General features: G+C 43.8%; 1 protein-coding gene across 3 annotated transcripts in view; it reads left to right on the forward strand.

The window, feature by feature from the left end:
- The window catches only part of VPS35L (VPS35 endosomal protein sorting factor like), a 148,886-nt gene that overhangs the window by 87,621 nt on the left and 48,737 nt on the right, over positions 1–12,528 (forward strand). For all 3 annotated transcript variants that reach the window (XM_023225070.2, XM_023225069.3, XM_026455354.1), the window contains exons 23-26: positions 2,676–2,739; positions 5,292–5,390; positions 8,212–8,289; positions 11,594–11,708. In XM_023225070.2, the coding sequence (XP_023080838.2) occupies positions 2,676–2,739; positions 5,292–5,390; positions 8,212–8,289; positions 11,594–11,708 (356 nt within the window). The remainder of the gene's footprint in view (positions 1–2,675; positions 2,740–5,291; positions 5,391–8,211; positions 8,290–11,593; positions 11,709–12,528) is intronic.

The following is a 12,528-nucleotide window of genomic DNA, read 5'->3' on the forward strand; positions in this document are numbered from 1 at the left end:
ACTGTGAATAATATTACTTTATTGGGGGTATTAAGATTCTTGCTAACGAAGACATTCCAGTCCAGGAGAGGAAGGAGGCTGAGGGTAACTTTCTTGAGAAAGTGACGTGGCAGATGTTGTTAGAAAGGAATTTATCTTGCGGGTAAAAAGCTGGTTTCATTCAAGTGAACTCAAACTCCATGTCTCTTGGAGATTTCTGAGAGCAGCAGATAGTATAATAATGAGCTCACTCATCCAGTAACATAGCCTTTTTATTTCATCTCTTTATTAGCCAATTATTTGAAATTCAAATGAAACTGCTTACATTTCTTACATGAAGGACTTTATTTCCTCGGTATACTTGGGCTGAGGCCTATCCACAGGCGTTACCTTTCAGTCAAAGGCTGAATAGTCACTGCTTTGCGTTCTGGTTTTTGTTTGTTTATTTTTAAAATATGTTTTCATTTGACTGTGCTTAGGGCAATTCCTGCTTATTTGTGGCTGAAATTTTAGTCCCCAAAGAATTTTTAAACACAGCAGCTTGATTTACTGGAAAATGTTACAAGAATGGAGAAAATTGTTTTGGAACTTAACCATCAACAAGACGAATTGTATTTCTTCTTTGTTTTCTCTGCGTTTTAGAATCTTCTATGATTTTTTGTGCTTTCAAATTCATGGGTAGTTATGAAAATCAAAGTGTCGAGGCATTTCATAAAAATGGAACCGGGGCCAGGCGCGGTGGCTCAAGCCTGTAATCCCAGCACTTTGGGAGGCCGAGACGGGCGGATCACGAGGTCAGGAGATCAAGACCATCCTGGCTAATACGGCGAAACCCCGTCTCTACTAAAAAATACAAAAAAAAAAACCTAGCCGGGCGAGGTGGCAGGCGCCTGTAGTCCCAGCTACTTGGGAGGCTGAGGCAGGAGAATGGCGTAAACCCAGGGGGCGGAGCTTGCAGTGAGCTGAGATCCGGCCACGGCACTCCAGCCTGGGCCACAGAGCGAGACTCCGTCTCAAAAAAAAAAAAAAAAAAAAATGGAACCGGTAGACTTTAGTTGGACAAAAGTAGAAATAAAGACACAAAAAGCATCCAGAAAGGCAATGAGATTCATGAGATATCAGGTTTTGGCTTAAGTAAAATAGAAGGTTGATTTCTCTCTTGTTAAAATTGTGCATAGTAGACAGACCAGAAGGTAGGGGTAGGGCAGCTCTTCTTTCAAACATCATCCAGGGACTCAGGTTATTTCTGTCTTATTGTTCTCCCAGTCTATGTGGGCTGTTGTCCTTGTCTTCTTCCTGGAAGCTGATGTCCATGTTCTGGCCTGTGGGCATTGGGGAACAGCAGCTTTCTTTTAGGGACAAAGCTGGGAAGGCTCACACATCACTTGTGTTCACATCCCATTGTTCAGAACTGTCCCATAGCCACCCCTAACTGGGAAGGAGGCTAAGGAATGTTGTTCTAAGAACAAAGTGGAGCTGGGTGTGGTGTCTTATACCTATAATCCCAGCACTTTAAGAGACCAAGATGAGTGGATCACCTGAGGTCAGGAGTTTGAGATCAGCCTGGCCAACGTGGTGAAATCCCATCTCTACTAAAAAAAAAAAATAATAATAATAATAATACAAAAAATTAGCCAGGCTTAGTGGCACATGCCTGTAATCCCAGCTACTTGGGAGGCTGAGGCAGGAGAATCGCTTGAACCTGGGAGGCACAGGTTGCCATGATCCAAGATCACGCCATTGCACTCTAGCCTGGGCAACAAGAGCGAAACTCCATCTCAAAACAAAAACAAACAAAGAATAAAGTGGACGTTTGTATTGAAGGACAGTGGGCAATCTTTGCCAAAACGTTTTCTCCGAGAACAAACCGAGAAGCAAAAACCCTGACTCCTGTTTTCTCTGGGCTCTTAAAATTTTTTTTTAATAAATTTGGGGAACTGTTGGTAGGCCTTCACAAGTATAATCAAAACTGTAACGATTTGACTTTTTCTTTCTTATATTTGTGTTAAATTTTCTATTAAATAGAAGCAACTGAGACCTGAGATTTACTTTACAATATATCAAAAAAATAAGACGGATTGATGGATGGAGAGGGGAATGGATAATTATGTGTAAAACAAAACGGTGATGGCAGGATTTCAATGGTGGGTGGTATGTGTGTTTACTGGAAAATTCTTTCAACTTTGCTGTACATTGGAAATATTTCTGTTTCCTTTTTGGGGAGAATGGTGTCTCGTCATGTTGCCCAGGCTAGTCTCCAACTCTCCAACTCCTAGGCTCAAACGAACCTGCTACCTCTGTCTTCCTAAGTGCTGGGATTACAGGTGTGAAGCAGCACACCCTGCTGGAAATTCAAAATAAATTCCATTTATTTTTTAAATAAAATGTTCAGTGAAATTTCCCTGAAGTACAGAATTTGACATTAGACCTTGCTGCCCAAGTTCCAAAGAAGTGAAAGTTACCTTTTCTTTTCTTGTTAATAAATATATCTTGAGAACAGCATCTTTGAGGGAGATGAGAAACATATTTAAATTATGTTAATTGTGATTATGTATTTTTATCAAAGGAAAAATAAACAGGGAGTTTTTTATATCTAGAAAATGCAAAATGTTCTTACCCGTTAAATTACTTACCCCTTGTGTATTTTTTTCTTTAGAAACTTTCATCTGTTAATTATGTACAATTATTGATTTTAGTGCACTCACTCTTGAGGATGAAAAAAGAATGCTGTCATATTTGATTAATGGATTTATAAAAATGGTAAGTCTTAGGGAAGAAGTTTCAGTGCACTTGGAAGTGTGATGTAATTGTTTATCCTTATTCTGGCAAAAGCAGTTTACATTATGTTCTCTGGTGCTTTTCATTCTTAGTGAGATAAGATGAAATTAGAAAACATCTTACATTAGCCAGGACTCCCCTGGGGGCAAAAAGAGCCAAGACAAACTGGCTTAAGAGGAAAAAGGTGGGGGGGCGTGATGGGTGATGGGAGGAGGGATTTCTTGGCTCATGGGACAAAAAGTCCAGGGGGCTGGAACTCTCCAAAGCAGCAGCCGGGCTCAGGGTCTCCCGGATGTCATCAGGACCTGCCTTCCCTGTCCGTCTTTAGCCCCGGACTCTGCCCCGTTGGCCCCCGGCTCAGCTGGGCTTGCTGCACCACAGCAGGTTTCCATTCCCCCGGCTCTGCAGCCCAGCAGGCGGGGCTCCAACGAAGTCCTGGGATTGAGTCTCTTTGGATTAACATGGGTCGTGGCCCCAAGCACACCTGGGTGACCTGAGTCAGGAGGGCCGAGAGTGGAAAGAAGGTGTGCCCTGAAGCAGCTGATGCAAATCATCCGAGGGTGATGGAAACTATGCCGGGCAGGCAAAACGCCAGATAGCCACTCCCCATCTGTTTTACTTATCTGCTGCTGAGTAACAGCTCATCCCAAAACTTAGTGGTTTTAAATAACAGGGCTTTTTTTTTTTTTTTTTTTTTTGTGTGTGTGTGGGTGGGAGTGGGTTCGAGATGAGTGTCTTGGTATGTTGCCCAGGCTGGTTTCCAACTCCTGGCTTCAATCAGTCCTCCAGCCTCGGCCTCCCAAAGTGCTGGGATTACAGGCCTGAGCCACTGCACCCAGCATGAGTTTTTTATTTTTTCTTAAACTGTGGATCAGCTCGGTAACCAGGCTGCTGCAGGCAGTGTGGTGTGGCACTGGTGTGGCACGATTCGGCTGGAGGATCCACAGTGGCCGTGTTCCCTTCTCCAGGACTTTGGTGCTGGATATGGGCTGCGGCCATCTTGGTTTTCTTCCATGTCCTCTCTTTCTATCCACTGTTCTCGGTCAGTGGTTTCAATTGAGCTTTCTTACTTGGTGTTGCCTTCTATGAAGGCACAGACAGAAGCAGCAAGGCATTTTAAGGCCAAATCTTAGAAATCACACAGTGAGGCCGGGTGCGGTGGCTCACGCCTGTAATCCCAGCACTTTGGTAGGCTGAGGCAGGTGGATCACCTGTGGTCAGGAGGTCAAGAGCAGCCTGACCAACATGGTGAAACCCTGTCTCTGCTAAAAATACAGAATTAGCCAGGTGTGGTGGTGCATGCCTGTAATCCCAGCTACTCGGGAGACTGAGGCAGGAGAATCGCTTGAACCCGGGAGGCAGAGGTTGTGGCGAGCCAAGACCATGCCACTGCACACTCCAGCCTGGGCAACAAGAGCAAAATTCCATCTCGGAAAGAAAAAAAAAAAAAGAAATCACACAGTAAACCCTGGCCACATTCTACTGCGATCTGTGGGTCAAAGCAAGTCACAGGGCCAGTCTGGAGGGGAAGAGCCTCTGCCTTTTTTTGCGGGCAGTCCAAGGAGACATTGCAGAAAGGCAAGCAGAGTGGGAGGGATTCCTGCAGCCTCCTTGGGGAACATCCCACCATTATACTCTCCCAGCCCGAGCAGTCTTCGCCTTCATTCTGGATGCCAAAACACCAACTGCTGCCAATATCTTCTATTTTAATAGAAAAGTCAGGACCAAAGCTGACAGAGACGAAAATGACGAGATCACTTTGAAAATAACCTTGAAATTCTGACTTGTTCAATAATGCGGGTTGATTAGTCCACCTGACTCTGTGGGTGAAATACTGATTTTGATGGAAATTCAGGATTAGCCTTTCAATTCCTGTGTTAGAAAACCGACCTATGGATTTTCCCAGGTCACTCTCCGTTGTCCTTGCTTTTTGTACTCATCATGTGGTATTTATCTTTTTACGGCATTGTCTGAAAGGTGCCGAGTTATTATGGAAAAGAATATAAGGAAATCAGATATGAAACATGATAGCTGTAATGGAAATGACGATATTAAACCTCATCTGGACAAAAATGATTGATGTACAGTGAAGTTTTTCTTACTAACCAGCTGTTCATAAATGTGAAGAAACAGGAGACGAGGTGATGGTTTAATGGTGGAGAAACTTCCATCTATGGCTTCTATAGCCACCAGTGAGCTGCCGAGTTTGGCTCCCCATCAGGAAGCAGAAAGGTGTGACCGTTGCGACGGCAAACCTTCTGACAAATGGCCCCCAATAACCACATTTATGTTCTGTGAAAAGGCCACAGCTGACAAACAATATCCCATTATTCCCTTTCCAGTGGTTTCCTTCAGAGCCTGGAAAATTCTGTTTACACTCTGAGCTTCTGCTTTATACCCTCTGACTTCTTATGTTCTAGTCCAGTGCCCATGTCATAAAGATGAGGTGGCAATAATATTTCAGTCATACCATGTGCTTGTGTTCCCTCTAAAAATACCACTGTCCCCTTCAGCATCTTTCTCCTTGATTCTAGGTTTCCTTTGGCCGTGATTTTGAACAGCAGCTGAGTTTTTATGTTGAGTCCAGGTCAATGTTTTGCAATCTGGAGCCTGTTCTTGTGCAGCTGATTCACGTAAGTATTTTCCTTCATTGCTTTCTTCTCTCAATACGTATTTATTGATCATCTACATCCCAATCATTTATTTTTATTTTATTTTATTAGAGACAGGGTCTTACTCTGTCACCCAGGCTAGAGTGCAGTGGCGCAGTCATAGCTCACTGTAACCTTGAACTCCTGGGCTCAAGCAATCCTCCTGTCTCAGCCTCCTGAGTAGCTGGGACTACCAGCTCAAGCCATCATGCCTGGCTATTTTAAATATTGGTTTCTTTGTTTTTTGTTTTTCTGTTTTTTGAGAGATGAGATCTCACTGTGTTACCCAGGCTGGTCTCAAATTCCTCACATCCAGCAATGCTCCTGCCTTGGCCTCCCAAAATGCTGGGATTATAGGCATGAATCACTGTACCCAGCCTTAATCTGGGATTCTTCTGGTCCTGTTTTGTTACTGTTCTCTATGGTATGAAAGGTGCTTTCTCAAAGGTTAATAAACTTACAACTTTGGTTTTATTGATCTGTTTTTCTGTGAGATTTGCATTTTCTCATTTCTGCATGCCAGCAACAGAGTTAAGTGATTTACAGTGATGAGTTACAGAAATCTAACCAGGAGCCCCTTCTTACCTAATAAGAGGTTCCCAACTTTCTTGGATCATGGCATCTCTCAGTAACTTTTTATGGTGCTCTCAGACCAAAAGAATTAATAACAGCCCTGTTTATTAAGAAGTTAGGTTCAGGCTGGATGTGATGGCTCACACCTGTAATCCTAGCACTTTGGGAGTCTGAGGCTGGCAGATCACTTGAGGTCAGGCATTTGAGACCAGTCTGGCCAATATGGTGAAACCCTGTCTCTACTAAAAAATACCGAAATGAGCCAGGCATGGTGGCAGGCACCTGTTGTCCCAGCTACTTGGGAGGCTGAGGCAGAAGAATCACTTGAATCTGGGAGGTGGAGGTTGCAGTGAGCAGAGATTGTGACACTGCACTCTATACTCTAGCCTAGGCAGCAAAGGGAGACTTCATCTCAAAAAAAAAAAAAAAAAAAAGAAGTTAGGTTCAGACAACTTAAGTATTTATGCTCTTACAACTTGATGGCCATTTGAAGAAAATATACATATAAATTGAAAGAAAAATAATACCTTTTTTTCTTTTCTTTTTGAGACGGAGTTTTTGCTCTGTTGCCAAGGCTAGAGTGCAATGGCACGATTTTGGCTCACTGCAACCTCCACGTCCTGGGTTCAAGTGATTCTCTTGCCTCAGCCTCCCAAGTAGCTGTAATTATAGGTGCCCACCCCCATGCCCTGCTAATTTTTTGTATTTTTTAGTAGAGATGAGATTTCACCATCTTGGCCAGGCTGGTCTTGAACTCCTGACCTAAGGTGATCTACCTGCTTCAGCGTCCCAAAGTGCTAGGCTTAGGACATGAACCACCAAGCCTGGCCTATTTTTTTCTTAGCCATAATTAGTAATGATGGGTGTGTAGTTATGAGGCATACCACAGCTTCATAAAATTTGGAATTAGATTGGTGATGCTATTCTTATTTCTTGTTTTACATTCACTTTTTTTACATTTATTTTTGCATAGTGATTAAACTTGCTTTTGATCACAGTAGCCACAAAAAACAAGTTTTACGAATATATGATGTGGCTATAAGGGATATAAAGCAATCCATCATCAAATCAGCCTTGCACCAGTGCTTTGCAAAGTGGCAACAAACAAATATTGCTGTGTTTCCCTAAAAAACTGTAGCACCCCTGTGAATTTGCTGCCTTTGCTGCAGCACCCCAGGGTGCCATGGTGCACAGTTTAGGAACTGCAGGTCCACACCTTTTATATCTGTGGAAGGGTTCCCTAAAGCTCTTTCATTATTTCATGTCTATTCAAGGAGAATAACTTTCTTTTTTTTTTTTTTTTTTTTTTTTGAGACGGAGTCTCGCTCTGTCGCCTGGGCTGGAGTGCAGTGGCCGGATCTCAGCTCACTGCAAGCTCCGCCTCCCGGGTTTACGCCATTCTCCTGCCTCGGCCTCCCGAGTAGCTGGGACTACAGGCGCCTGCCACCATGCCTGGCTAGTTTTTTGTATTTTTTAGTAGAGATGGGGTTTCACCGTGTTAGCCAGGATGGCCTCGATCTCTTGACCTCGTGATCCGCCCGTCTTGGCCTCTCAAAGTGCTGGATTACAGGCTTGAGCCACCGCGCCCGGCCGAGAATAACTTTCATATGTATTTATTTGCTGGTTAGCAAGTTATTTAGCACAACTGAACTTAAGACCTAAATCTAGAAACTTTATCTGGAAAACAGGGGAGGTAATAGTATCCACCCTGGGATTATGAAGCTTAAGTGAACCAATGAATGTATAGCTCTTAAATAGTGCTTGGAACACTATTAGTGATGATGTGGCTACTGTCATTATTGTTCTTATTGTTGGTATTGTATAGCTGAATGGTGTGGTCTGATTGTCTAAATGGTATGCTTTGGAGGTGTCTCTTAAGATCTCTACATTCTTAAACTTTGGTGTGGTAGGATTTCTGGAAATGGAGTAAGTGAGTCCTAGCTATTCATTAAGCCAGAAAATGGTCACTGATAATGCTGATCAAAAGGCATGACTAACGCAGCAAACACACTGCCTTTTGTTCTACCCTCTTGGAGATGTTTGCTCAAGCCATGATTGGATCAGGCCTGATGACCCCTTTGGCATTTCAGGGTTTAGTGCTAACCAGTCTCGGTCCTAGAAAGCTTGTTCTCATTGACCTGTATGTAGTTAATGTTCAAATTTCTATGGAAGACATTCATCCCAATCAGCCATCACTTCATTACCATTTCTGTTTTATTAACAAATTCAGAGTGTGAACCGGTTGGCAATGGAGACAAGAAAACTAATGAAAGGAAATCATTCCAGAAAGACGGCTGCATTTGTCCGGGTACGTTCTCAAGATAAGGACTGTTGGACTTCGAACTCCAGTGGGCTGTTAGCTTGCGGGTTACTAAATTACTCTTCCCAGAGAAAGATGAGTGTGTCATGATAAGAATGGTTTAGTATTGATTTTTCACATTAATTTTTCCCTGTATCTGTGGAATGATCCATTTTCTAATGTTTTTAAGAGAAATGGTTAAATGAGTCTGAATTTTAATATGTGTTGTGGGGAAGGTGAATGAGCGATGGATCTGCATTGTTTTTTTTTTTTTTTGAGACAGAGTCTTGCTCTGTCACCCGGGCTGGAGTGCAGCCGCCGGATCTCAGCTCACTGCAAGCTCCACCTCCCAGGTTTTTGCCATTCTCCTGCCTCAGCCTCCCGTGTAGCTGGGACTACAGGCGCCCGCCACCTCGCCTGGCTAGATTTTTGTATTTTTTAGTAGAGGGGGTGTTTCACCGTGTTAGCCAGGATGGTCTCAATCTCCTGACCTCGTGATCCGCCCGTCTTGGCCTCCCAGAGTGCTGGGATTACAGGCTTGAGCCACCGCGCCGGGCCGGATCTGCATTTTTATTGCCAGCTGGATTAGCTTTCATTTTCTCATATACTAATATAACATATATTTTATAACATAAAATATAAAATAGTTTCTAATATAAAAATATGTATAATAATATTGTTCTTATAACTGAAAGACCTTTTTTCCTCTAGATAAAAATGATGCCCAACTTTGTTTTTGTTTTTCTTTGAGACGTAATCTTTGCTCTGTCGCCCGGGATGGAGTGCAGTGATGCGATCTCAGCTCACTGCAACCTCCGCCTCCCAAGTTCAAGTGATTATCCTACCTCAGCCTCCTGAGTAGCTGGGATTACAGGCTCATGCCACCATCCCCGGCTAATATTTTTGTATTTTTAGTAGAGATGGTGGTTTCACCATGTTGGCTAGACTGGTTTCAAACTCCTGTCCTCAAGTTATCTGCCCGCCTCAGCCTCCCAAGGTGCTGGGATTACAGGCGGGAGCCACCACACCCAGCCTGATGTTAAACTTTGAAAAATCATTTTCAGCTTCTTGAAGCTGAAAATTTTATCAGATGTGATGCTTCTCAAAATTTATTTATCTATTCATTCATGTATTTATTTTTGGAGACAGGGTCTTGCTCTGTCACCTAGGCAGGAGTGCAGTGGTACCATCATAGCTTACTGTAACCACCATGCCTGGATATTTTTTTTTTTTTTTTTTTGGTAGAGATGGGGAGTCTCACTGGGTTGCCCAGGCTGGTCTTAAACTCCTGGCCTCAAGTGATCCTCCTGCCTCAGCCTCCCAAAGTGTTGGGATGACAGGTGTGAGCCACTGCACCCAGTCCTGCTCAAAATTTTAAGAAAGAAATTTGTGTCTGTGTTTTTTCATGAAAAAATGCTCATCATCACTTGTCATCAGAGAAATGCAAATCAAAACCACAATGAGATACCATCTCACACCAGTTAGAATGGCCATCATTAAAAAGTCAGGAAACAACAGGTGCTAGAGAGGATGTGGAGAAACAGGAACACTTTTACACTGTTGGTGGGACTGTAAACTAGTTCGACCACTGTGGAAAACAGTGTGGCAATTTCTCAAGGATAGAACTAGAAATACCATTTGACCCAGCCATCCCATTACTGGGTATATACCCAAAGGATTATAAATCATGCTGCTATAAAGACACATGCACACGTGTGTTTATTGTGACATTATTCACAATAGCAAAGACTTGGAATCAACCCAAATGTCCATCAGTGACAGACTGGATTAAGAAAATGTGGCACGGCCAGGCACGGTGGCTCAAGCCTGTAATCCCAGCACTTTGGGAGGCCGAGATGGGCGGATCACGAGGTCAGGAGATCGAGACTATCCTGGCTAACACGGTGAAACCCCGTCTCTACTAAAAAATACAAAAAACTAGCCGAGCGAGGTGGCGGGCGCCTGTAGTCTCAGCTACTTGGGAGGCTGAGGCAGGAGATGGCATAAACCCGGGAGGCGGAGCTTGCAGTGAGCTGAGATCCGGCCACTGCACTCCAGCCTGGGAGACAGAACGAGACTCCGTCTCAAAAAAAAGAAAAGAAAATGTGGCACATACACACCATGGAATACTATGCAGCCATAAAAAAGGATGAGTTCGCGTCCTTTGTAGGGACATGGATGCAGCTGGAAACCATCATTCTCAGCAAACTATCGCAAGAACAGAAAACCAAACACCGCATGTTCTCACTCATAGGTGGGAATTGAACAATGAGATCACTTGGACACAGGAAGGGGAACATCACACACCGGGGCCTATTGTGGGGAGCGGGGAGAGGAGAGGGATAGCATTAGGAGATAAACCTAATGTAAATGACGAGTTGATGGGTGCAGCACACCGACATGGCACGTGTATACATATGTAACAAACCTGCATGTTGTGCACATGTACCCTAGAACTTAAAAGTTTAATAAAAAATAAATAAATAAAAATTATCAGTAAAAAACAAACAAACAAACAAACAAATAAATAAATAAATAAATAAATAAATAAATAAATAAATATGTGTCTGTGTTTTTAAACATGAAATTATATTGAAAAGATTACGGTGCTAGGTGCGGTGGCTCACGCCTGTAATCCCAGCAGTTTGGGAGGCCAAGACGGGCGGATCACGAGGTCAGGAGATCGAGACCATCCTGGCTAACACGATGAAACCCCGTCTCTACTAAAAAATACAAAAAATTAGCCGGGCGAGGTGGCGGCGCCTGTAGTCCCAGCGACTCGGGAGGCTGAGGCAGGAGAATGGCGGGAACCTGGGAGGCGGAGCTTGCAGTAAGCCTAGATCGCGCCACTGCACTCCAGCCTGGGCGACAGAGCGAGACTCCATCTCATAAAAAAAGAAAAGATTATGGTAAAAAATAAACATCCTGGCTCTGCTCTTTGTCACCTTGCTTGTCTTTCCTCAGTCTGCCACCTCAAACTTTAGCAACTACTACTAATTACCTCCATATTTTTAAGTAATTGGTTTAAACAGCTATTTCTCAGTTTATCAATGTTAGGTGCTACATATTTACTTCCCATGATGATGAGTGAGGATTTGTTTTTCCTGCATTATCAGTCACTCCCCTCACACCCCCATCCTCCTCGAGACTCGTCAGACACAGCAGAGTTGTACAAGAGGGGAAAATTGGGGCTCAGAATGGGGAGATTCACTGTTGTAAGTTTCTTTACTTGGAAATACATGAGGGATGAAAACGGGAGTATGGTTCTGCCACCGTGGCATTGCCAGCGTTAATGTTTCTTCCCTTCTCCTAGGCCTGTGTTGCCTACTGCTTCATCACCATCCCCTCCCTGGCGGGCATCTTCACACGTCTCAATCTCTACCTGCATTCTGGTCAGGTGGCCTTGGCCAACCAGTGCCTCTCCCAAGGTAAGTCCATCATTCTCTCATCTCGGGCAGTCCCTTGCTGCTTAGGAAAACTGACTGAGGTGTGTGCATATGTGTGTAGAAAGAGACAAAGATTTCTTTTTTTAGAGACAGAGTCTCGCTCTGTCACCCAGGCTGGAGTGTAGTAGTGCAATCATAGTTCCCTGTAACCTCGAACTCCTGGGCTCAAGCAGTCCTCCCGAGTAGCTAGGACTGCAGGCGCACACCACCACACACAGCTAATGTTTTTATTTTTATTTTTTATAGAGATGGAATTTTGCTTTGTTGCCCAGGCTTGTCTTGAACTCCTGGGCTCAAATGTTCCTCCCGCCTCCCACCTGGGCTCCAGTGAGCCTCCCAAAGTGCTGGGGTTCCAGGCGTGAACCACTGCGCTCGACCAAGAGAGATTCCTTTAAGGAGGAAAAGAATAATAAGTGATGAGTTTTAAATTTGTTTCTCTGCTAGGAAGCACACTGGACACGTATGCATTTATAGAGTCAGATCACAGAGCACAGATGTCTTCCTGTAAGAACCTTCTTAAATCTGCCTAGGACAGATCAGGTCGTGTGGCTCAGACGTCCTGAGCTCAGCACACCTGGGGAATGTGAGACATGAGGACTGCTTCACTGTGGCAGATTCATGTTTGTTTGTTGTTGTTGATGTTTGTGTGTTTGAAACCCCAGAGACACACATGTACCATCTAATCTGTGGTAGAACAAATACCCTACAGTTTGCTGTTACATATGAAATTTCTGCCCAAGACGGATCTTTCCATACTAGGCACCAAAGCCATCCATTAGGCAAGGATGCTCAGGATCGTTTA

The sequence above is a fragment of the Piliocolobus tephrosceles genome, chromosome 17 (assembly GCF_002776525.5).
Source record: "Piliocolobus tephrosceles isolate RC106 chromosome 17, ASM277652v3, whole genome shotgun sequence".
In the NCBI taxonomy this organism is placed as follows: domain Eukaryota; kingdom Metazoa; phylum Chordata; class Mammalia; order Primates; family Cercopithecidae; genus Piliocolobus; species Piliocolobus tephrosceles.